The sequence below is a fragment of the Rhagoletis pomonella genome, unplaced genomic scaffold, assembly GCF_013731165.1.
Source record: "Rhagoletis pomonella isolate Grant_MI unplaced genomic scaffold, Rhpom_1.0 Rhpom_scaffold_00010, whole genome shotgun sequence".
NCBI lineage: Eukaryota > Metazoa > Arthropoda > Insecta > Diptera > Tephritidae > Rhagoletis > Rhagoletis pomonella.
In genome coordinates, this window is record NW_023458564.1 from 4,553,088 (window position 1) to 4,572,946 (window position 19,859).

Sequence of the window (19,859 nt, forward strand, 5' to 3'; positions counted from 1 at the left end):
CATTACGAGTTCTAAAAACTCACAAAAGTGAGATCTCAAATACCAGGTACTTAGTTTTCTTCGCTCGAGTTTTTAGCTCCCAACGTAAGAAACTTTTCCATATCATAAACCTAACTCAAAGGCTTTGCAGTTGTTTTGGTACTTCGTTATGCAACCAAACAGCTGAGGCAGGAAGCGCTGGTGGTAAAGGCACAGCCGCCCAGGCTACGGTTATGTTGGCGGCATAGATGGAAGTAAACTGGCGGAAACGGAAGTTCGAGCACATGAAAAGGATTTCTGCTCGTTACTTGAATTCACAGCGAAATCAGCATGTGGCAATCAGGTGGCAAAAAGTAGGAAGGGACATACATATAAAAAGTATATGTATGTACGTAGACGCAATATTTTTAAAGACGTCGCAGCAGCAGCTGGAGAGGGTGTTTGTTCAATCGGTAAATGTCTGTCTGTTTGGCTGTTTGCTGCACGCGCACACATATTTTCGTAACAATTGCAATTACACCGGTAACAATGACATTTGCGCAAAGTTGATGACTTGAGAGAAAATGGTGGAAACACATACATATACAAATATGTATGTATATAACGTAAACTTTACGCACAGCAAGCGTGCTGCAATGTTGAACGCTGAAGTCAGCTTTCAGCGCAAAGAAATCAGCTCTTACCTGACAGGTTGGCTGGTTGGCTTGTTGGCAAGCAGCAGTGCAACTAAAGCGCAGCATAGCGTCTGATTATGAAAAGTTTTAAATGCAATCAGCTCGTCCCAACGCAGCTCAAACTAAACTTGACTCGATGACAGTTGGCTCAGCGTTAATGGGTGTAGTTATTGTGAACTTCACCAACGAAAATGGCTGTAAACTTACATAAATTAAATTTGATTTTCATCGAGTATCGAAAACTTTCACACTTTTGCTATCCTATCATATTTAAATTTTTCCTTTTTGTCCACCTGATCAATGGTATGTAACTGGATGTGTATTTTGCAAGCGATATGTTTTTACTGACAATTTAATATAACAGCAAATAATTAAATCATCTTAGAATAGGAAGGCGAAAGAAGCTTAACGTACTCTGCATATCCTCGTTTAAAGTACGAAACCGCGTAATTGACATTTGCTGCCAAAAATTGGATTTGCTCTCACAAGCTCTTGGCCCAATCCTTATCCATTCGTCCTGAAATATACTGTACTGTACTAGCCAGAAATGTGATTGCTTCATAAAAAAGAGAACCATTTTGAAATATGAATGTTTTTACTTTCTAGAAAATAATTTATGAAACCTCACTTACGCGATTTTGCATTTTGTTGATACGCGGTTTTTTACTTTAAACGACGATATAATATTTGAAATGAATAACTTATTCACACAAACTTTTAACTTATTTATACAAACTTATAAAAGGGATATATGAATGTACAATGTACATATTTACATTCGACACCGATACTAGGACTAAGCTATTTTGGCGACAAACCGTGCAATATCGTATACATACGTAATACCAAACGCATTTGGAAATGTTAAATCAACACTAGGAATGTTAATCCCGAGCTTTTCGGGATTTGTAATTTGCACTAATGGCAATAATAGAAACTTCATTTTCTTGACCAGTATTGGCTATATTTCTTTTTTTTTATTTAATAATCAATATTTTTTTATAAATGTCTAGCTCATTATCCATATAACACCATGCGATAGTAAATTTTACACACAAAAATCAATATATGAGCGAAACCATGGGCCAAATATAGTAAAATTGCGTTTTTAGTTTTTCACTCTGACGTCAGTAATCCAAAAATGATTTACAAAATTCAGTGAAATGCGCTTAGAGAAGAAGTATGAGTATCAAATTAAAGAGGAAATTCTATAGAATTTAATCAGATTAAATTTTTTGGTCCATAAGGACTAGTAAGTATTGAAAATATCCTTTTAAAATTTTAGCTTTGAAATTTCGCACTATTTGCTTTTGAAAAAACTATATGTTAAGGACTTATATAAACTCGATAACATCCCCGAAGTTCGTCCTTCTAACTTTATCAGTTTAAAAATTATCTATTCGTCCTTGTGAATCCAAAAAATTTTAATTTTTTAAATTCTAAGGAAATTTGCTCTTTCATTTGGTACCTATATTTTTATTCTACATTGCATTGAATTTTTGAAATAATTTTTGGAATTAATCATATCTTTGAAATAGCAAAGTTCTTTAAAACAAATCCTGACATCAGACCGAAAATAAAAATGCCACATTAACTAAAAGAAAGTAGGTTTCAAACCCATTTATTTATTATTTATTTTATGGTAGGAGAGATAGAAGCAATTATTTCGATTTAAGTTGTTGAAAAGTATTGAATATCTAAATCCCAGGACTAATCCCGGGATCCCGGGATTGTGATAACCACATCTCGAAAATTCCGGGATCGTGGAAAAATTAACATCCCTAATCCACACATAAATATAAATACATACATTCGTATGCATAAGCTGATGAGTATGTACCCTGCAGGGAAAGCTACTAGTTGTGAACCAGTATGCTACCAGTTTACCTTTCAGCCTAACTAGCTCGCGTTGTATCCTTTTTTTTAAATATTAGCGACTGGTATTTTTAACATGGCGATATCATAGGAGATGTCAATTGTCCGCTCCTGCATCAGCACCCTACCAGTAGAAATGCGAGTAGCGTCATACCAGTTGACGGCGTAGACTGCCAATTCATCCCCCGCGAAAAGCAACATTATGCCATTTTGTTCCCGGCGCTGCAATAATGGCCAACAAAACAAAGCTCTAGCGCGCTATTCGAGAGATCCGAGTTCGAATCTCAGACAAAGGATTTATTTTTTATTTTTATTTTCTTAATGAATTTTATTTTTATTTATTTCTTTTGCTGTTATTAAATTGTATTGTTTTAAAAAGAAAGAAGTTGTTTTCATAAAATTTTTTTATTGTATTTGAATGTTTAGGTTTTTTCCAATTTTTCCAAATGAAATTAAATTTTAAATTTTTTATTTATATTTAAATTGAAATAACTTTGCGTTAATAACCTCCAAGCGGTCTCTAACCTGAGATCTCATAACCAAAATCGGTAGTACTCACTCGACAACACAGCCGACATTTGTAAGGCGAGCAATTAACTGCATTTTAGTTTTGTTTTGGCAATTGAAAGACTGATCGCATAAGTTTTTCGAAATCGTCGAAGTTTTAGGCCATTGGTTAAGCACGTACTAGTTAATTAACAGGTATTTTTACTAGCTGGTTTGGCATTTCACCATGACGAACTGGTATGACTTCCACATTGAATGCTAGTTTTCTAACTAGAAGTTTCTATCAACTAGTCTATTTTTTATACGATTAACTGGTATAACTATAGTTCATAACAAATTGCTGTGACTTCTATCGCTTAAAATAAATAATAGTTCATGAACTGGGATTTGTGCATACTGGTTCAGCTTTTTCCTGCAGGGTACTACTCAATGGTAATGAAAGACTCAAATTGAGCCATAGGGGAGTAAATGAAAGTTGGATTTATTTTTTATTGCAGATAAAATCACGCCCTTTTTTATTTGGGTGGCGAAATATAATTAAATTCAATTTATCACACATCTGTTTTATAATTAGAGCATGCTTAGGGCAAATTGGTTACGCAGTAGGATGAATCATCTGGCCGTTTGTATGTATATGTAGCTCTTACTTGCTTATGTATGTATATTGCTTGTACACTTTTCGGTCAAAAGTCATGTTAAATGCCTACAGCTGCCTTCTAGGGGGAAAAAAAACAGATTTTGTGCAATAAAATTATTTTAACAGCGCTAATGCATAGTGAATTAGTAAAAGAGTTCGGTAAAATTACATGTAGTTTTTGTTCCATATGCTGCGCCCCAGAGCTTGCTTTAATTTTTAAGTTTAGATTTTCTGCTTTCCTCGAAACTGCGACTGTCACACGAGCAACATTGTGTAAAGCAATATTATGTATTTAATAGACTTTGGTAAAAAATTAATAATAAGTGGTTTGATATGAATATGTATGTATTTTAAAGTTACTAAAAGCTTAAAGTTAAAAGTTTACACTCGGAGTGCCAAGATTAAGTAAACAGCAAAAATTATAAATTTTTACAAGAACAAAACACTTGGATAGAGCTGATCTATAGAAACAAAACCCTAAAAGGATTTGGCAAAGTTATCTCGCTTTTAAAGGATATTGGCGATCAAAATTTGGCTCGTGCAGCCCATCAAAAATTTAAATTCTCATTAGCAGAGTGATATTTGATACTTTTTTCTACTGTATGTATCTTTACGAGATAAGAAGAAAAGCATTAATAATATTTTTAGCATTTAATTAGTACCTACTCCGTACTCGTGTGAAAATTCTATTCTTATATACCGCGAGTACTAGCAAATATGTAGAGAATTTGTTGAAAGTTTTAAATTGTACTTCTCCATCAAATTTGTTTGTCTGACTCGGTTGGTAACTGTTGTTTGAAGAGTTGGAGATTCTTGGATTCTGATGAGATTTCAACACAAATTAAGAAAAAAAATGTGTGCCATCTAAGTTAGGCGTCACTGTGGAAAGTGCCTCAAGGTATACCACCATTTTCTTTTATAGTGAAATCAAGTAAAAACCACACACTCATAACTGCAAATGCTAGACGTTTCACAGAAAAAGCAAGAAGGTGAGGTGCATGCGATGGAAGTACTTATACAAGTTTTGAATATTTCGAGGTCGGAATCTTAGATTTCTGTGCAGTGGGAATGTACTATTTTGCGCTTTTTGACAATCGTTAAATAATATCGCGGAGCCGATTTAGCTGAAAACATACTCACTAATTTCTAGAAATAAATAATTGCCGAACAACAAAACAATGTTTGAAATACCGAAAATATGAAAATTCCAATACTGGGCTCCTAGAGTAGGTATATCGCTGACTGCTCCTTCTTCTTTAATCTGCCACTGTACCTACAATACATACATATGCATGTATGTATAATTATAATTATTTTGCTGCGGTGTCGTGGTTAGTGGTGCGCGCTACCATTCCGCAGGGCCTGGGCCAGTTTCCGACCAACATTAAAAAATAAAATAACGATTTTCGAATAGCGGTCGCCGGGAGGCAATGTCAAACCTTCGAGTGTATTTCTGCCATGTAAAATAGCTTCTGATAAAAATACAATTACCGTATGAAGTCGGCGTAATACTGTAGGTCCGTCCCCTTTGTGTGACAATCTCTAGGCGCACGCCACAAATCGGAGGATAAGCTCGCCCAAACACAAACATATTGTGTAAGGGCCAATGTATAATTGTAATTATCTTTCGTGAGTTTTTCTAAAAAACCTATATGTAGATATAGATATTTAAGTAAATTAAAATTTTAAATTTTTTATTTGCAGATATCTGATGATGATCGAATGAGCTTAACTACGGCCGTATCTGATGAAGATGATGGCGAAAGTGTCATGGCGTCACCATATAAAGCAAAGGCAACTGGAACAGCTGCTTCCTCATTTAATTGTACTGGTGCTGTACGCAAAGCTGGGTGAGTAAAATTTTCGCTGGGTAAAAAATCATTGAATTCGGACAATAACCATGCCTCCTATATGTATTCAAAATGCAAAAACTGCGATTTTTCACTATGTAATCATAATAACTAAGCTTTGATATTTAGAGTAATCTTTAGAAAAAATGTATTAGTTTTAAAAAGGGTTGTTTTTACCACCCACCTATTTAAATATTTTCCAGTAAATGGTTAATCCACTTTTCCCGATTGTGCCACAAAAATTGCACAAAAAAATGTCACCACTCAAATGTTTCAAGGGTTTTAAAAAGACTCATGCTAGGTTAAAAAAATGTTCCGCAAAATTAAATAATATGACACTTAAGAACCAATAAAGGAACTAAATTTTATTATTTAGTATATAACAGGGGCGTAAGAGGGCCAGAACGTCAGTGAAACAAGTAAGAGCAGCGCTGTCTTCGGCTATGCCGAAGGCTTCATACCTTTCATGAACATCTGCAAATTTTACTTTGACAGATTACTGCTTTTGAATACATCTGCATACATCGATAGAGGAGTTACATACTTATATAAAAAATCGCATCTAAACAATCAGAGGTATGGAAGATATACTTTATATGACACCAATCTAAGTGATTTTCACCGCTATGTGATCGGTATGTAAACCGGTAACACAATTTATTGGGTTTAGTTTCGTACATAAAGGAGATATATGGCAAAAACTGGTATCTTAACAATCAGTGCTATAGGAGATAAAGCTTATACAGCATAGATTTTGACGATTTTCTCAGTAGACTTTGTATTATTATTTATAAAATATCTTACGAAATTTATCGGTTTTAGCTGTTCCAATAAAGGAGTTTTACAGTAAAATCCAATATCTGAACAATCAGATGTATGGAAGATATATGTTGTAGTCATCCGATCCTTGTTATTTCCACTGTAAGTATTCTGTTAATAATGAGTGAAAATGGTGCGAAATTTCATGTTCCTAGCTGCATAAATGGAGGAGTTATGATAAAAGACCTCATATCTGAACAATCAGTTGTATGGGGGCTGCAGGTTATAGTGACCCGATCTTTGTTATTTTCGCTGCAAGTCTTCTGTTGATAATGAGTGAAAACAGCGCGAAATTTCATGGTCCTAGCTACATAAATGGATGAATTATAACGAAAAATCTCATATCTGAACAATCAGTTGTATGGGAGCTATAGGTTATAGTTACCCGATCTTTTTAATTTTCACTGTAAGTTTTCTGTTGATAATTATTGAAAACAGTGCGGAATTTCATGTTCCTAGCTATATAAATGGAGGAGTTATAACGCAAAATTTTATATCTGAACAATCAGTTGTATGGGAGCTATAGGTTATAGTCACCCGATCTTTGTAATTTTCACTGTAAGTATTCTGTTGATAATGGGTGCAAGTATTGCAAAATTTCATGTTTGTAGCTGCATAAATGGAGAAGTTATAATGAAAAATCTCATATCTGAACAATCAGTTGTATGGGAGCTATATGTTATAGTGGTCCGATTCTTCCGGTTCCGACAAATGATTAATACATTATAAAAATACACCCACCTACCAAATTTTATCCGGATATCTCGAAAACTGAGAGACTAGATTGCATACAAACAGACAGACAGACGGACAGACGGACAGACGGACATGGCTAAATCAACTCAGCTCGACGTTCTGATCATATAAGTATACATTTTCATGGGTCTATCTCTTTTTGTTCTGGTACTTACAAACATCGGACCAAAGTTATAATACCATTTCATACTCATGAAAGGTATAAAAACGAAGTAGGTTTGAAGTCAAGTGGAGTACAGGAGCAGATTTCAAAAGTTTTTTAAAACCATAATTTTCAATATTTAACGGGTTGCGCTACTGCGAAATCAGCGGGCGCAGCCATATGAATGAAATCGTTTTCCATAGATAATGAAAATGTTTACTCATTCAAATAAACTAATAATTTATATAATGAAAAAATTAATTTTTGTTCTTTTTTTTGATATTTTCAAAAAGAAACCACTATTGAAGTTAATATTTTAGAGCTTGACTAAATTTCAAATTCATTCCTCCTGAACTATAATCGGATTATTTTTATTAAACTGCAAAAAAATTTTCCATATCATTAGTTTCAAAAATATTTCTCATTTTTATAAAGAAGTATATTCCTTGATTATGTAAATTAGTGAGCCTGCACAAAACAACTTGCGCCCAAAGTAGCATTGACATATGTTTTCTACAGGAGTATTACATATATGGTTTTCTAACGCACAAGTTTTGTATTGGCTTGATCTTAGCCACTCAATCTAAAATCTGTAGAGTGTAATGTAATTTAAAAAAATAAATTTCTTTTTTTTATCCCTAACTTTAATTAAGGTAACTTGCTTTTAACCTCGAATTAGGACAATAGTTGATTTAAATATGTGTATATTTTACTGAAAACAAAACATATTTCATTTCAGTTTCTTGTCGGTGAAAAAATGGCTACTCCGCAAAAAGCATCAAATCGAATTAGCACGCAAACGCGGCTGGAAAGGCTATTGGGTTTGCCTCAAAGGCACGACACTACTCTTCTATCCGTGCGATTCACGTGAGGGACGTAGCGTCGAAGCGGCACCAAAACATTTAATTATTGTTGATGGTGCGATTATGCAACCAATACCGGAACATCCCAAACGTGATTATATATTCTGTTTGAGTACAGCATTCGGTGATGCGTATCTATTCCAGGCGCCCTGTCAGGTGAGTGCAAAAATAAAATAGCTGAAATGAATTCCAACACACACACACTCACACACACGTAGTATATACGCTTTACTTCAAACCAAAATAGAAACATCAAAGCAGCACCACATATGCAATCCTGCTACTTTTCATAATAAAAGTTATCTACTATCTATTTAGGGAGATTACTCATTTATAAAATTCCTTTCACATTCAGTTAACCAAAACTATTTTGAGAGCTTTCTTTCATAACAAATATCCAAATACTGGCATATGAATGTAAGTATGTATGTATGTATTTATTATTTATGCCACAATGGAATAGCGTAGCTACAATCCTCAGCGAACGACATCAAAGATCTTAATACGTTTAGTAAAAAAATACAATTCCAAAGCGCGCGCATGTACATTTTTAGCGTGATGGTAAAGTAAATGCGATTTTCATATAGGTATGCAAATATATATCGCATACGCACTTCATAAGACGCACAAGTCAAAAATCAAATCCGGAAATACATACATATATATGCACATACACAACATGGTGACAGGTAATAAGATCAACGGAAATAAGGTCAATTGACTTTATTTCCCACCCTGGTGCGAAATAAAGTCAATTGACATTATTACCTTTTTAAAAACGAAATAAAATCAATTGACATTATTTCTCTTTCAAACATTAAATTTGCTTAGCTTCGCGGCGGCCCGCGTCAGCGCGCCACAACGCGCGCGTCGCGCTCGCGCCCTGCGTACCCCGCGCCACCGGCGCGCACACCACGTCACGCTACGCCGCGGCCCCCCCCGGCCCCTCTTCCCCGTCTCCCGACGTACTGTAACGCAGGTAGATTTATTTTTTGTATACGTTGAAATAAAATTTTTATATATTTTAAACATCGAGGGCTTATATTCAATAATACCCCCTATCTGCACACTTTTCACAAAGATGAGATTCTGATATAAAAATCCACCTAAGCTTTAACTGTCATCAGTGATATTAATGCTACCTTATATAACGACAGGTAATAAGTCCCAGATGGTTTCTAAAATCACAAATTAGTTTTTGTGCAAATTGCAGATAGAGGGTAATAATGAATTCAAGCCCTCGATATTTCACATTTTTATATTTGTAAGTTATTGGAAGCAGGGATGCCAACTTGGCTCAACCCGTGCCATTTGTTCCTATTTTACTTCAAATGGCACTTAATTTTTCAATTTGGCACAAAATGCCAAAATGGCGCTTTTGTAAAAAATAACATTTTAATACATTTTTGTTAAATCCTTTGCGTGCACTTCTTTTTCTCAACTAAAATTTTCTAATTTATAAAGGCTATTCAACTGGTTTATCTTATTTTATCATTGCACTTTTGTTTTGAAAATGTGGCTTTATTTTATTGCTAAATGTGAATGATTAAAAGGAATTACACCTTTTTTGGCACTTTTATTTTTCTATTTGGCACATTTTGGCACTTCCTTTGGCACTATCCTCAATATGGCACCTCATAACTAAGGAGAGTTGGCAGCCCTGATTGGAAGATTTCTGCTGTGTTTTGAGGCAACAACTTGTCTGTAGTAAAAAAGCATATAATTTGTGTTTCAAAAGTGTGTGAAAACCAATCAATTAACTTATATGATCTCGGTTCCGATATTAAATAATCAATAATTGTTTATACACGCATTTTGGCACATTGGCTCGTTGAATGTGCCATCTAATAAATAGTGTCGTCGTTCTCCTTAGCTGCTTTTAAATGACTGCTGGCGGAGACATAAATACAGTGTAAGAAAATTCTTTTTCTATAACTGTTTCCTTATAGAAAGGTTGGGTTCTTTTCCACCTTAGCCATTCCGAATTCGTTCAAAATATGCTCATTTAAAACACAGAATTCTTTGAGTGCTCCTCCGGGGTTTTTGGACATGTACTGTGTCTTCAATTTAATAGTGTTCGCTTTATTTTTGTAGAAACGAAAAATGTTTTGCAAGTTATGGATCATTTCTCCACTCTTTCTTGAAATATTTCTCGTATTCCAGCTGTGCGCAGGCGTTTAGTTCTTCGCATCGCCTTTTTACATATTCGTAATTTAAATTATTTTTTAATAGAATAAATTGGTGATAGTTCATGATTGTGTGTGGATTAATATCACAACACTGAGGATTTGGCAAAAGCCTTCTTCATCTATTAAAAAACAACACTTACGGGGCAATGTTTATTGTAAGAACAACATTTTTTTCTATGAATCGACATACTTTAAGCATTGTTGACGCTATTTCCATTTGAATGAGGAAATAGCGTCAATGACTTTATTTCCAAATTTTTGTTGACTTTATTTCGATTTTGAAAAGGTAATAATGTCAATTGACTTTATTTCGCACCAGGGTGGGAAATAAAGTCAATTGACCTTATTTCCATTGACCTTATTACCTGTCACCACACAACATAGCACGGACATAGGAATTTATGTACCTACTAATGTTCATACCCAGCAGTCAAGCATTGAATTTGGTATGTGAAAATTATCTGATCGATGAATTTGGTTTGAATGGACAGAAACGCTCCAGCTCTGAAAGTATTCAACGCGATGGTGGTTACGCGTGGTTCAAATGCCTACAGCGCATGGTCGAATAGAGATTTCGCCTTTTCGAAACTTTAGAGCGCTTCAAGCAAGTGAAGTAAAGCTGTCATTTGGCCAACTTTCATATATTTTAGTGAGTGGCGCCCTCATGGGTATTGTATTGTAGGGCTCTGGACTCATCCGTTAAAGTAGTTCTCGATTGATCTACAGAAGCACATGCGACAATTTTATATTAAAAATTTAACAAATCGCTACCTAAAGGTGAAAAGGTGCCAAGTCCACATTTTTTCAAAATTTTGTTTTAGATGCAGAATGACAGATAATGCGAAACTACATCGATTTTTCGTCTCTCCTGAATAATTTCAAAAAAATTGACTTGGCACCTTTCACCTTTAGGTAACGAAATATCGATCACTTGAATAAGAAAAAATTTCAAAATTTAAACATCCGAAATGTATGCATAGTTAATGTATACTCATGTAAAGTATACACATTTGAATTAATGCCGACCAAAAAAAATAAAGTAAACTCTCCTCTTATTTCACTACATTTTAAATACTACTTATTTGAAGCGTCCTTTTAAGTCGGACGACTGACTCTGTAAATACATTTGTACTTGTATGTACATTTTCCTCGCTTTTATGTTTTTTGAATACATACATATGTATGTATATTTTTGTGTACATCGAATTCCTTCAACAATATTTGCCGCCATTTCAGTTTAGCAGTCACGAGCTGCACGTACTTTTACAACTGCTTTGCGACCCTGCGAAATACGTTTACGAACGCTCCGTTACACACACTCTAACGAGGCGAAAAAAACCAATAGCTATGCTAGCATAATAGCAAAATCGTCACATGACTTGAATTCAATTTCCATTGCAGAGATTTAGGAAAAAAAAACTACATATTGCACTTCAAGGGCGCACCCAGGAAAATATTTTTGGTAGGTGAGGAGGGGTTTTATACAATTAAAGACATTCACGAAAAAATACTGAAATTTCGCTACAGATACTACCTTCTTTAAATGTATTTATTTTTACATACACATAGTACACCAAGAAAAAATAAACATGATTTTTTCAAAAATAAACCGTTTTGGGTTTTCCATGTTAGCGATTTGAAATTTTTGAAACGGAAAATTATTTTTAGGGAATTTAACTTTTGTGATGTGCAGGAAGTCCCAGGTTCGAATGCCGTCAGATGCAAAATGTTAAAATGATAATAAAAATTTGTTTTGTGTTTCCGCGCTATATCAAGACGATCAGGCAAAATCTTAGTGGAAGCGTAGAACCGTCTTCAAAAGAGTCACAACTCAGAATTTGGCATTTTTGAAATTATGCGCTAAAAATGTACACAAAAAGCTTTTATTTACCTTTCAGCAAAAGCTTGAGGAAGTTTTTATTATAATTTATTTAAAAAAAAAAACCTAAGGTAAAGTCGCCCTTGCCCATATGATTAGCATGTGCTACGAAATAGTTTTTCGCATTTTCTGACAAATATTTACATTTTTTATATCTTAAGCTTCCCGCTAAATACAAACACCTTCATGTGCTCGATAGTCTACATTTGTAGCATATTTTTTGCATAAATAAAAGATGTCCGATAAAACCGTCTCGGAGGCTTTCAGCTTCCTTTTAAATATATATATTTCAAGCAATTTTGGCTATTAAGAAAAAAACAAATTTTTCAGAAAGAAAAAGCTGCGTAAAATTTAAAAAATTAATAAAATTTTTGGTATGGAAGGAGGAAAAAGATATTGAAATTATCCTTTCAACTTTCCTAGTTAAGGATACCAAAAAATTGAAAAGGATATTTTAAATACCTATTTGCCGTTGGGCACCAACAAATTTAACATTTCTCAATTCTACAAAATTTTTCAAGAAATTTTCTCTTTTACTTGCTATCTATACTGTTATTCTAAATCATACTGAATTGTTTTAATTTATCATATCCTTGAAATTTCAAAGTCCTTTGAAACAAATCCTGACGTCAGGGAAAAAAACTGAAAAAGTAGATAGCATTACTAATTTCGTGAGTGAATTGATTGTTTAGTGAGTTTTTAAAAACTTTGATTTTTGTTGCTGGCTGTAATAAGTATGGAAAGTCACATCCCTTTTTGCCAAAAAAAATTTGTCTGCCTGTCGAAACATGTTCTTTTTTTTGTTTACTTGCATATCGACACCTGAGTGGAAAATCGACCTATCTCATCAGTCAGTTCGAGAACGCCCTATCTCAGAAAACGTTTCGAAAACGCCCTATTTCAGAATTTGGTTGAAGACTATATCTCAGCTGCCGATTCAAAAACGCCCTATATCAAATGAAAATGTATTGATAACTTGGTGAGATAAGGCGTTTTTGAATCGGCAGCTGAGACAGGGCTTTCTTCAACCAAATTCTGAAATAGAGCGTTCTTGAAAAGTTTTCTGAGATAGAGCGTTTTCGAACTGGAACTTCTGGAACATTCCAAAAAACTCCGAACTAGTCCATTGACCCGAAATAGTGCCGAACATCTTGAAATTCCTTTCCCCAACCTCTTCAGTTTGATACCCATATTACAATATTTAATTTATCTTATCAATTAAATTAAATAAAATTTTTCACACATGTAGCAACCTTCACAGAAATATATTCGGCTATAAGCCATCTTAAACCTTCTTCTTTTGGCGGCCATATTGGAATATTTACTGTATTTTATCAATTTACTTAAACTGCAATTTTCAAACAGGTGGCAACTCTCTTTTTTTCTATATTTCAAGTTAGACCTCCAGCAATACGTTGGTGAAAACTGCAGTCAATTTCATGCATTACTTTTCGAGTGATGCGCTTACAAACATACGGACTGACAGACAGAAATTGCTCTAACAAAGACCACCGATATTAATTTTTCTTTAATATCCATAGTGTACAGACATCGGCCTGTTACAACTTAATTGTATGTATAAATTTGCACCTTCGACGTGAATCTCAAGTTGTTGTTAAATTCAAACTCAAATATTATTCTGGCCTTTACTATATTTTCTTATGGTGCTCGTAACTTTTCACCTCGCATTATATCTTCGAATTCGCATAGTAGTATTCGAATGAAAAACATGGTACGCGTCGTTACGGGGTGACCTGTCTTCCCTGATCAGAAGCACTATGGGCTAAATTGAACTTTTTTTTGTTCAAAATGTAACATAACAATTTCATTTAAATAAAGTTCGAGTTATGTCTTTTAAAGAAAAAAATACCAGGTTGACCGAGCTTTGCCAAGAGTGCATATACATTTTAAAGCTTTTAGGATTTGGATAGCTTTAAAAACTATTTTAGAAATAAATAGGATTTGATATCTATTAAGTAAATTCCTTCCTCTAAAAATTTAGGTGGCAACCCTATTCCGAAATACGCTGGAATGAATGGTACATATCTTGATCGTATAAATATGTACTGTGTATACACAAAACAACTGTTGATTGAAATTAACAAAACAAAAATTTGTATTACATAAAAGCGTGGCAACCCTGATAGAAAATATTTTCTGACCAAAGTTCTCATATTTCATTTCATTTGATATCCATATTGCGATGTTTTGGATAAATTGTGTGGAATCGAAAATAAGTGGCAAGCTTACACTATTATCCTAAGAGATAACAATTTTTATATAGGGATAGCATTTTTTAGGAACCTTCTCTTGGTACCCATGCATAATAATATTTTTCCTTTTTTTTCTAAACAAATAATTAAATCAATATGCGATTCAAAATAGCTGGCAACCCTATTAAAAATATTTTTGAATTAGGGATCTTTAAAAGACCCATTTGATACTCATAATATGATGTTTTAATTAATTTGTAATTAATTTGAAATAGGTGGCAACCTTATACGAGTCTTCTCGGAGACAATGCCTATTTAGATAACCTTAAAATGCGAAGCATTATCTGTGTACAAAATTTCATTAAAATCGTTAGAGCCATTTCCGAGAACCCTATGGATATATATATATATATATATATATATATATAGAAGAATTGCTCTTTTAATATAATAAGATAAAACGAATGCCAACATTCTTTATATTACCAGCATGGAAGGAAATGGGATCGATAGACATATCATCGCTACCATGTCAAACTATCGAATGTGGAAATGGGTACTTTTCCAGGAGAGCTCAAATACTGTTTTAAAAATGTTGTTGACATTAGGAAAAGTTTGGAATTCGACACTTTGTTAAAGCCAGTATCTCTGATTCTCAGAGGACTAGAAATTCGACGATTTACATGCGCAAGGTATCGAAAATAAAAAAAAAATAATTTTTGCACAATCGATAAGTTGACTTGGTAGCGACGATATGTAGGTACATATATTTTGAAAACCTTATTTCCACCCTTAATTTATGGATTGATGGCATCCTACAAAATTTTTCCGTAATCTCAATTAAAATTTTTTGAACATGTGTTGAGCATTACAATAAAGAATGCGGAGATTATTTGTTTCCTTTACTCGACATAACTAAAACTTTATTTGCAAAAAAATCGGATTGTTTTATTCCAATTGGTTTCATTAGTTAAAAAAATGCAACTTTTTCCATACTACCCCGTAACCTAATTTCATAATTCACCAGCTTTTGCAAAACACCATTCAGACAAATCATTCTGTCAAAAATTTATTTCTACTAACTTAATCGCCTCAATAAATTTGCGAGTTTGAATGTGAATTACAACAAAAAATAGTTATATATATTTTTTTTATTATAAGTAGGCACTCCGCCAGCACGCCTTGCGCTACTACCCAACGTACTCGTATCATAAAAAGTTAATAAATTAATTCCAGGAAATTGTTACAGTTTCATATCTATTTTACTCGATCTTTCAACAAGTTTATCTGTAATTCTTTATATAGTGGGAGTTAAGTCTCTATTACGGTCAAGATATGAGGTTGGGGTTGTAACCCCAAACTTCCGAAGCCATCCAGCCACCCCCTTCCTTTGGGTCCGCCAATGTTGCATACATTGTAGTACACGAACGAATTCAAAAGAACAAAAAATATGGCGAAAATTCAGCGAGAATTGAGTACTTTTAAGCAGTGTTTATACACAATTTAGTCGAATCTGCTACGTGCAGTTTTCGATGCATGCCAATATTTCGATTTTCCCAATTTGCAAGCGAATCGTATACCAATATATCTATAGACAGTACATCCATACATTTGTACACATAAATTTACGCACGTACAATACATACCCTGCAAAAAATTGTGCGACTAATCTCTAAAGAGAGTATTCCGAGATTCCTCTCAATCGGGTACTATTGGGCATTAATTAGTCGCAACTAGTCTCATACGGGTACTATTGGAGATCAATTAGTCCCTTACGGGTATAATTGGAGATCAATTAGTCCCCGACTCATCTCTAACGGGTACTATTAACGATTTAATGATATGTGCGCACTTAGTCAATGAAATTTCATGTGCGGCGTTGGCACACAGAGAGAGTATTCGTCTAACAAAACTGAGCACCCCGGTTCGAATCGCAGCTGGCGCAAATTTTTATTTTTATTTTTTAAAAGTGACTAGTCGCATTCTATACCCGTTCGGGTATAAAGGTGAACAATTAGTCTCTTCATAGGACATGCTCGAACAAAAGCGATCAGTTCATTCCATATAAAGAGATCAAAAGTGGTATTAGTCGCATGCTCCTTTGCGATTGCTCCCGGAGTCATCCCGGATTAGTCCCATTTTTTGCAGGGTATAACTGCAAACACATAGATAAATATGTATATGTATGAATATAGTTATGTATGTATAGCTGTACTTTATATGCATGCTGAAAGCATTTCGGTTTCGGTAGCGCAATTTTGGGTAATGCTCAACCTTAAGAGTTAGTGGGCTGATATGAGTGTGTATGGACATTAATATATGTATGTATTTGCATTTGATTTGAATAAAATCAGCATTTCAATGCACTCATGAATCCGAACGATCTATTTTGCTCTTATAAGTAAGTGTCTGACATAAAATTTGGTTGTAAAGGCGAAGAAAGTTTAAATTTAGAACGAACGCTTTAATGGTAACTTAGCTAATATCCAAGTCTCTTAAACCAATTTTTCAGTATTTGACCAGAACTGCTTGAATGAAATTCGTATGTGTTTATGTATTTAAATATACATACATACATATTAGGGTGCCAATTGAAAATGCTTTTTTTGGGAATTAGAAGACCATACCCCTAATTTTATTAGTTTTTATGAGAAATATTATAGCCTATTTTTATAGATATTTTAGAGGTCATTTAGAGGTAGCGACCTGTCGATTTAGATCAGAAAATAGGTTTTCGAAGATTTATGAATTTTTGAATGACGATTTCTGATTCGATTGCAAAGGTCGAATATGATCTGAGAAGAGGTTATATAGGCCTTTGAAATGGTATATAACAATCTATTGTCGAACTAGGCTTGTTGGGGTTTTTTATCGGGTAAATTAAAAAAAGACCCATATTTCTCTTAATTTTTTAAATTTTGACCACCGATAATTTCTACAATTTCAAAACATGGAGTGCTACCTAAAATTAAGCCTATTTTCAAATTAACTTATACCTCATTTATTGCAATCGCATAAAAATTGTCGTAGTTAGGCGACTTTTCTCAAATACGGCCTTGAGCTTATATGTGTGTATGTATCGGAATTTAAGATTTTTTGAGCAGTGCGGCTAAGGAGTTCATCAATATTTATTCAGAATTGACCAATACAATCGCTCTTTAGCAAAAAGGTGGTTTTTCAAGAAATTTTTAGAAAATGGGGGTGACTTATATGATATATGCATATCTCAAAAACTACTTTTCCGATTTCAAAAATATTGGAGACCATACTTAAGGAGGCCAGTCACAATGTATGTAAAAAATTTGGTTGAGATCGGTCGAGTAGTTTAGTCATATAAGTGGGCGGTGCCACCCCCAACTAGTGGCCAATCCGAGTCACCTGAGTATCTAATAACGCGACTTTAAGACTAAAGTTCGATTCTCATATGACTAGCATATGACACGGTACAGACTGTTGTCAAAATCCTATATATTCTAACTTTCTGTCATACTACGAATAACTACCACACTCAAAGTAAACATAAAACAACAAATATTTTTAATATTTTTATTGAGCTTTGTACCACGATTGTTTATTAAGAAAAATTGAAAAAGCAACAAAGTCTAAGCGGTAGAAGTTATAGCACTATTTCGGAGATCACCACATCTCCTCATCAGACTTCTTTTTCTAGACTTCAGCAGGGATCGAACCTGCGAATTCGATGTTCAAAGTCAGAAGCATTAACCACTGAGCTATGTACATCCCGTAAACTCTTGTTGCTAATTCATTTTCCTTATTCAACCAACTAAGCTCAATAAAAATATTAAAAATAAAATGTTAACAAGCCACAATAACATTGACAAATACATAGTTTAGGAAGAGCCTGCCTGAAACTATACAAAAAAGCAAATGGATGTATAGAATTGACAACAACAACCACGCTGTCGAGTTTAAATAGCGGCAAATCAGCTGCACTTTATAGTATAATTGAATAATTTATTTAAATAAAACGGAAAATTTCCTTTAATTTTTTATATACAGTAAACCAAATAAAAAGTGTCAAGTGACATTCTAGCAACCTTTGTCTATTTTTCTTAAGTTTATTCAATATTTATTATATTTTAATCAAAGTATAGCTGATTACTTAACAAACACGATATAAATCCAAATTTCAGATTTTGTATATTTTTTCCTAAAAAAAATGTCGAACATACTTTGTATGGAAAAAAATACATATGTATTATATGCGCATGCATATAACGGGTGATTTTTTTGAGGTTAGGATTTTCATGCATTAGTATTTGACAGATCACGTGGGATTTCAGACATGGTGTCAAAGAGAAAGATGCTCAGTATGCTTCGACATTTCATCATGAATAGACTTACTAACGAGCAACGCTTGCAAATCATTGAATTTTATTACCAAAATCAGTTGGCAGAAAATCCGCTTTTTTATCGACAAATTTTGTTCAGCGATGAGGCTCATTTCTGGTTGAATGGCTTCGTAAATAAGCAAAATTGCCGCATTTGGAGTGAAGAGCAACCAGAAGCCGTTCAAGAACTGCCCATGCATCCCGAAAAATGCACTGTTTGGTGTGGTTTGTACGCTGGTGGAATCATTGGACCGTATTTTTTCAAAGATGCTGTTGGACGCAACGTTACGGTGAATGGCGATCGCTATCGTTCGATGCTAACAAACTTTTTGTTGCCAAAAATGGAAGAACTGAACTTGGTTGACATGTGGTTTCAACAAGATGGCGCTACATGCCACACAGCTCGCGATTCTATGGCCATTTTGAGGGAAAACTTCGGAGAACAATTCATCTCAAGAAATGGACCGGTAAGTTGGCCACCAAGATCATGCGATTTGACGCCTTTAGACTATTTTTTGTGGGGCTACGTCAAGTCTAAAGTCTACAGAAATAAGCCAGCAACTATTCCAGCTTTGGAAGACAACATTTCCGAAGAAATTCGGGCTATTCCGGCCGAAATGCTCGAAAAAGTTGCCCAAAATTGGACTTTCCGAATGGACCACCTAAGACGCAGCCGCGGTCAACATTTAAATGAAATTATCTTCAAAAAGTAAATGTCATGGACCAATCTAACGTTTCAAATAAAGAACCGATGAGATTTTGCAAATTTTATGCGTTTTTTTTTAAAAAAAAGTTATCAAGCTCTTAAAAAATCACCCGTTACAAGCACATAACTCCAATAAAAATTAATAAAGTTTTTTGTTGCGTTGACAACAGGACAAGTGAAAAGTAACGTAAAGCTTGTAAAGATAAAGATGCGTACATAGATATTGCTAAACAAACCTAAGAAGTAACGAAATTGGTGTGTAGACCCCGATTAAGTTTACAATTTGATGAGGTACACCCTATCGTATACGTAATATGCCGAAACTAAATATGTCGAATCCGATTTCTTCGTCAAACTGCTTTTATTCATATGTTTACAATTATAGAAAAACACTAACACGGAAATCGAAGTAACATTC

General features: G+C 34.1%; 1 protein-coding gene across 1 annotated transcript in view; it reads left to right on the forward strand.

Moving 5' to 3' along the window:
- LOC118746479 (protein still life, isoforms C/SIF type 2-like) overlaps positions 1–19,859 on the forward strand; it is a 375,070-nt gene that overhangs the window by 92,528 nt on the left and 262,683 nt on the right. Inside the window, exons 3-4 of the mRNA XM_036480328.1 lie at positions 5,377–5,522; positions 7,979–8,258. Coding sequence (XP_036336221.1) covers positions 5,377–5,522; positions 7,979–8,258 — 426 coding nt within the window. The remainder of the gene's footprint in view (positions 1–5,376; positions 5,523–7,978; positions 8,259–19,859) is intronic.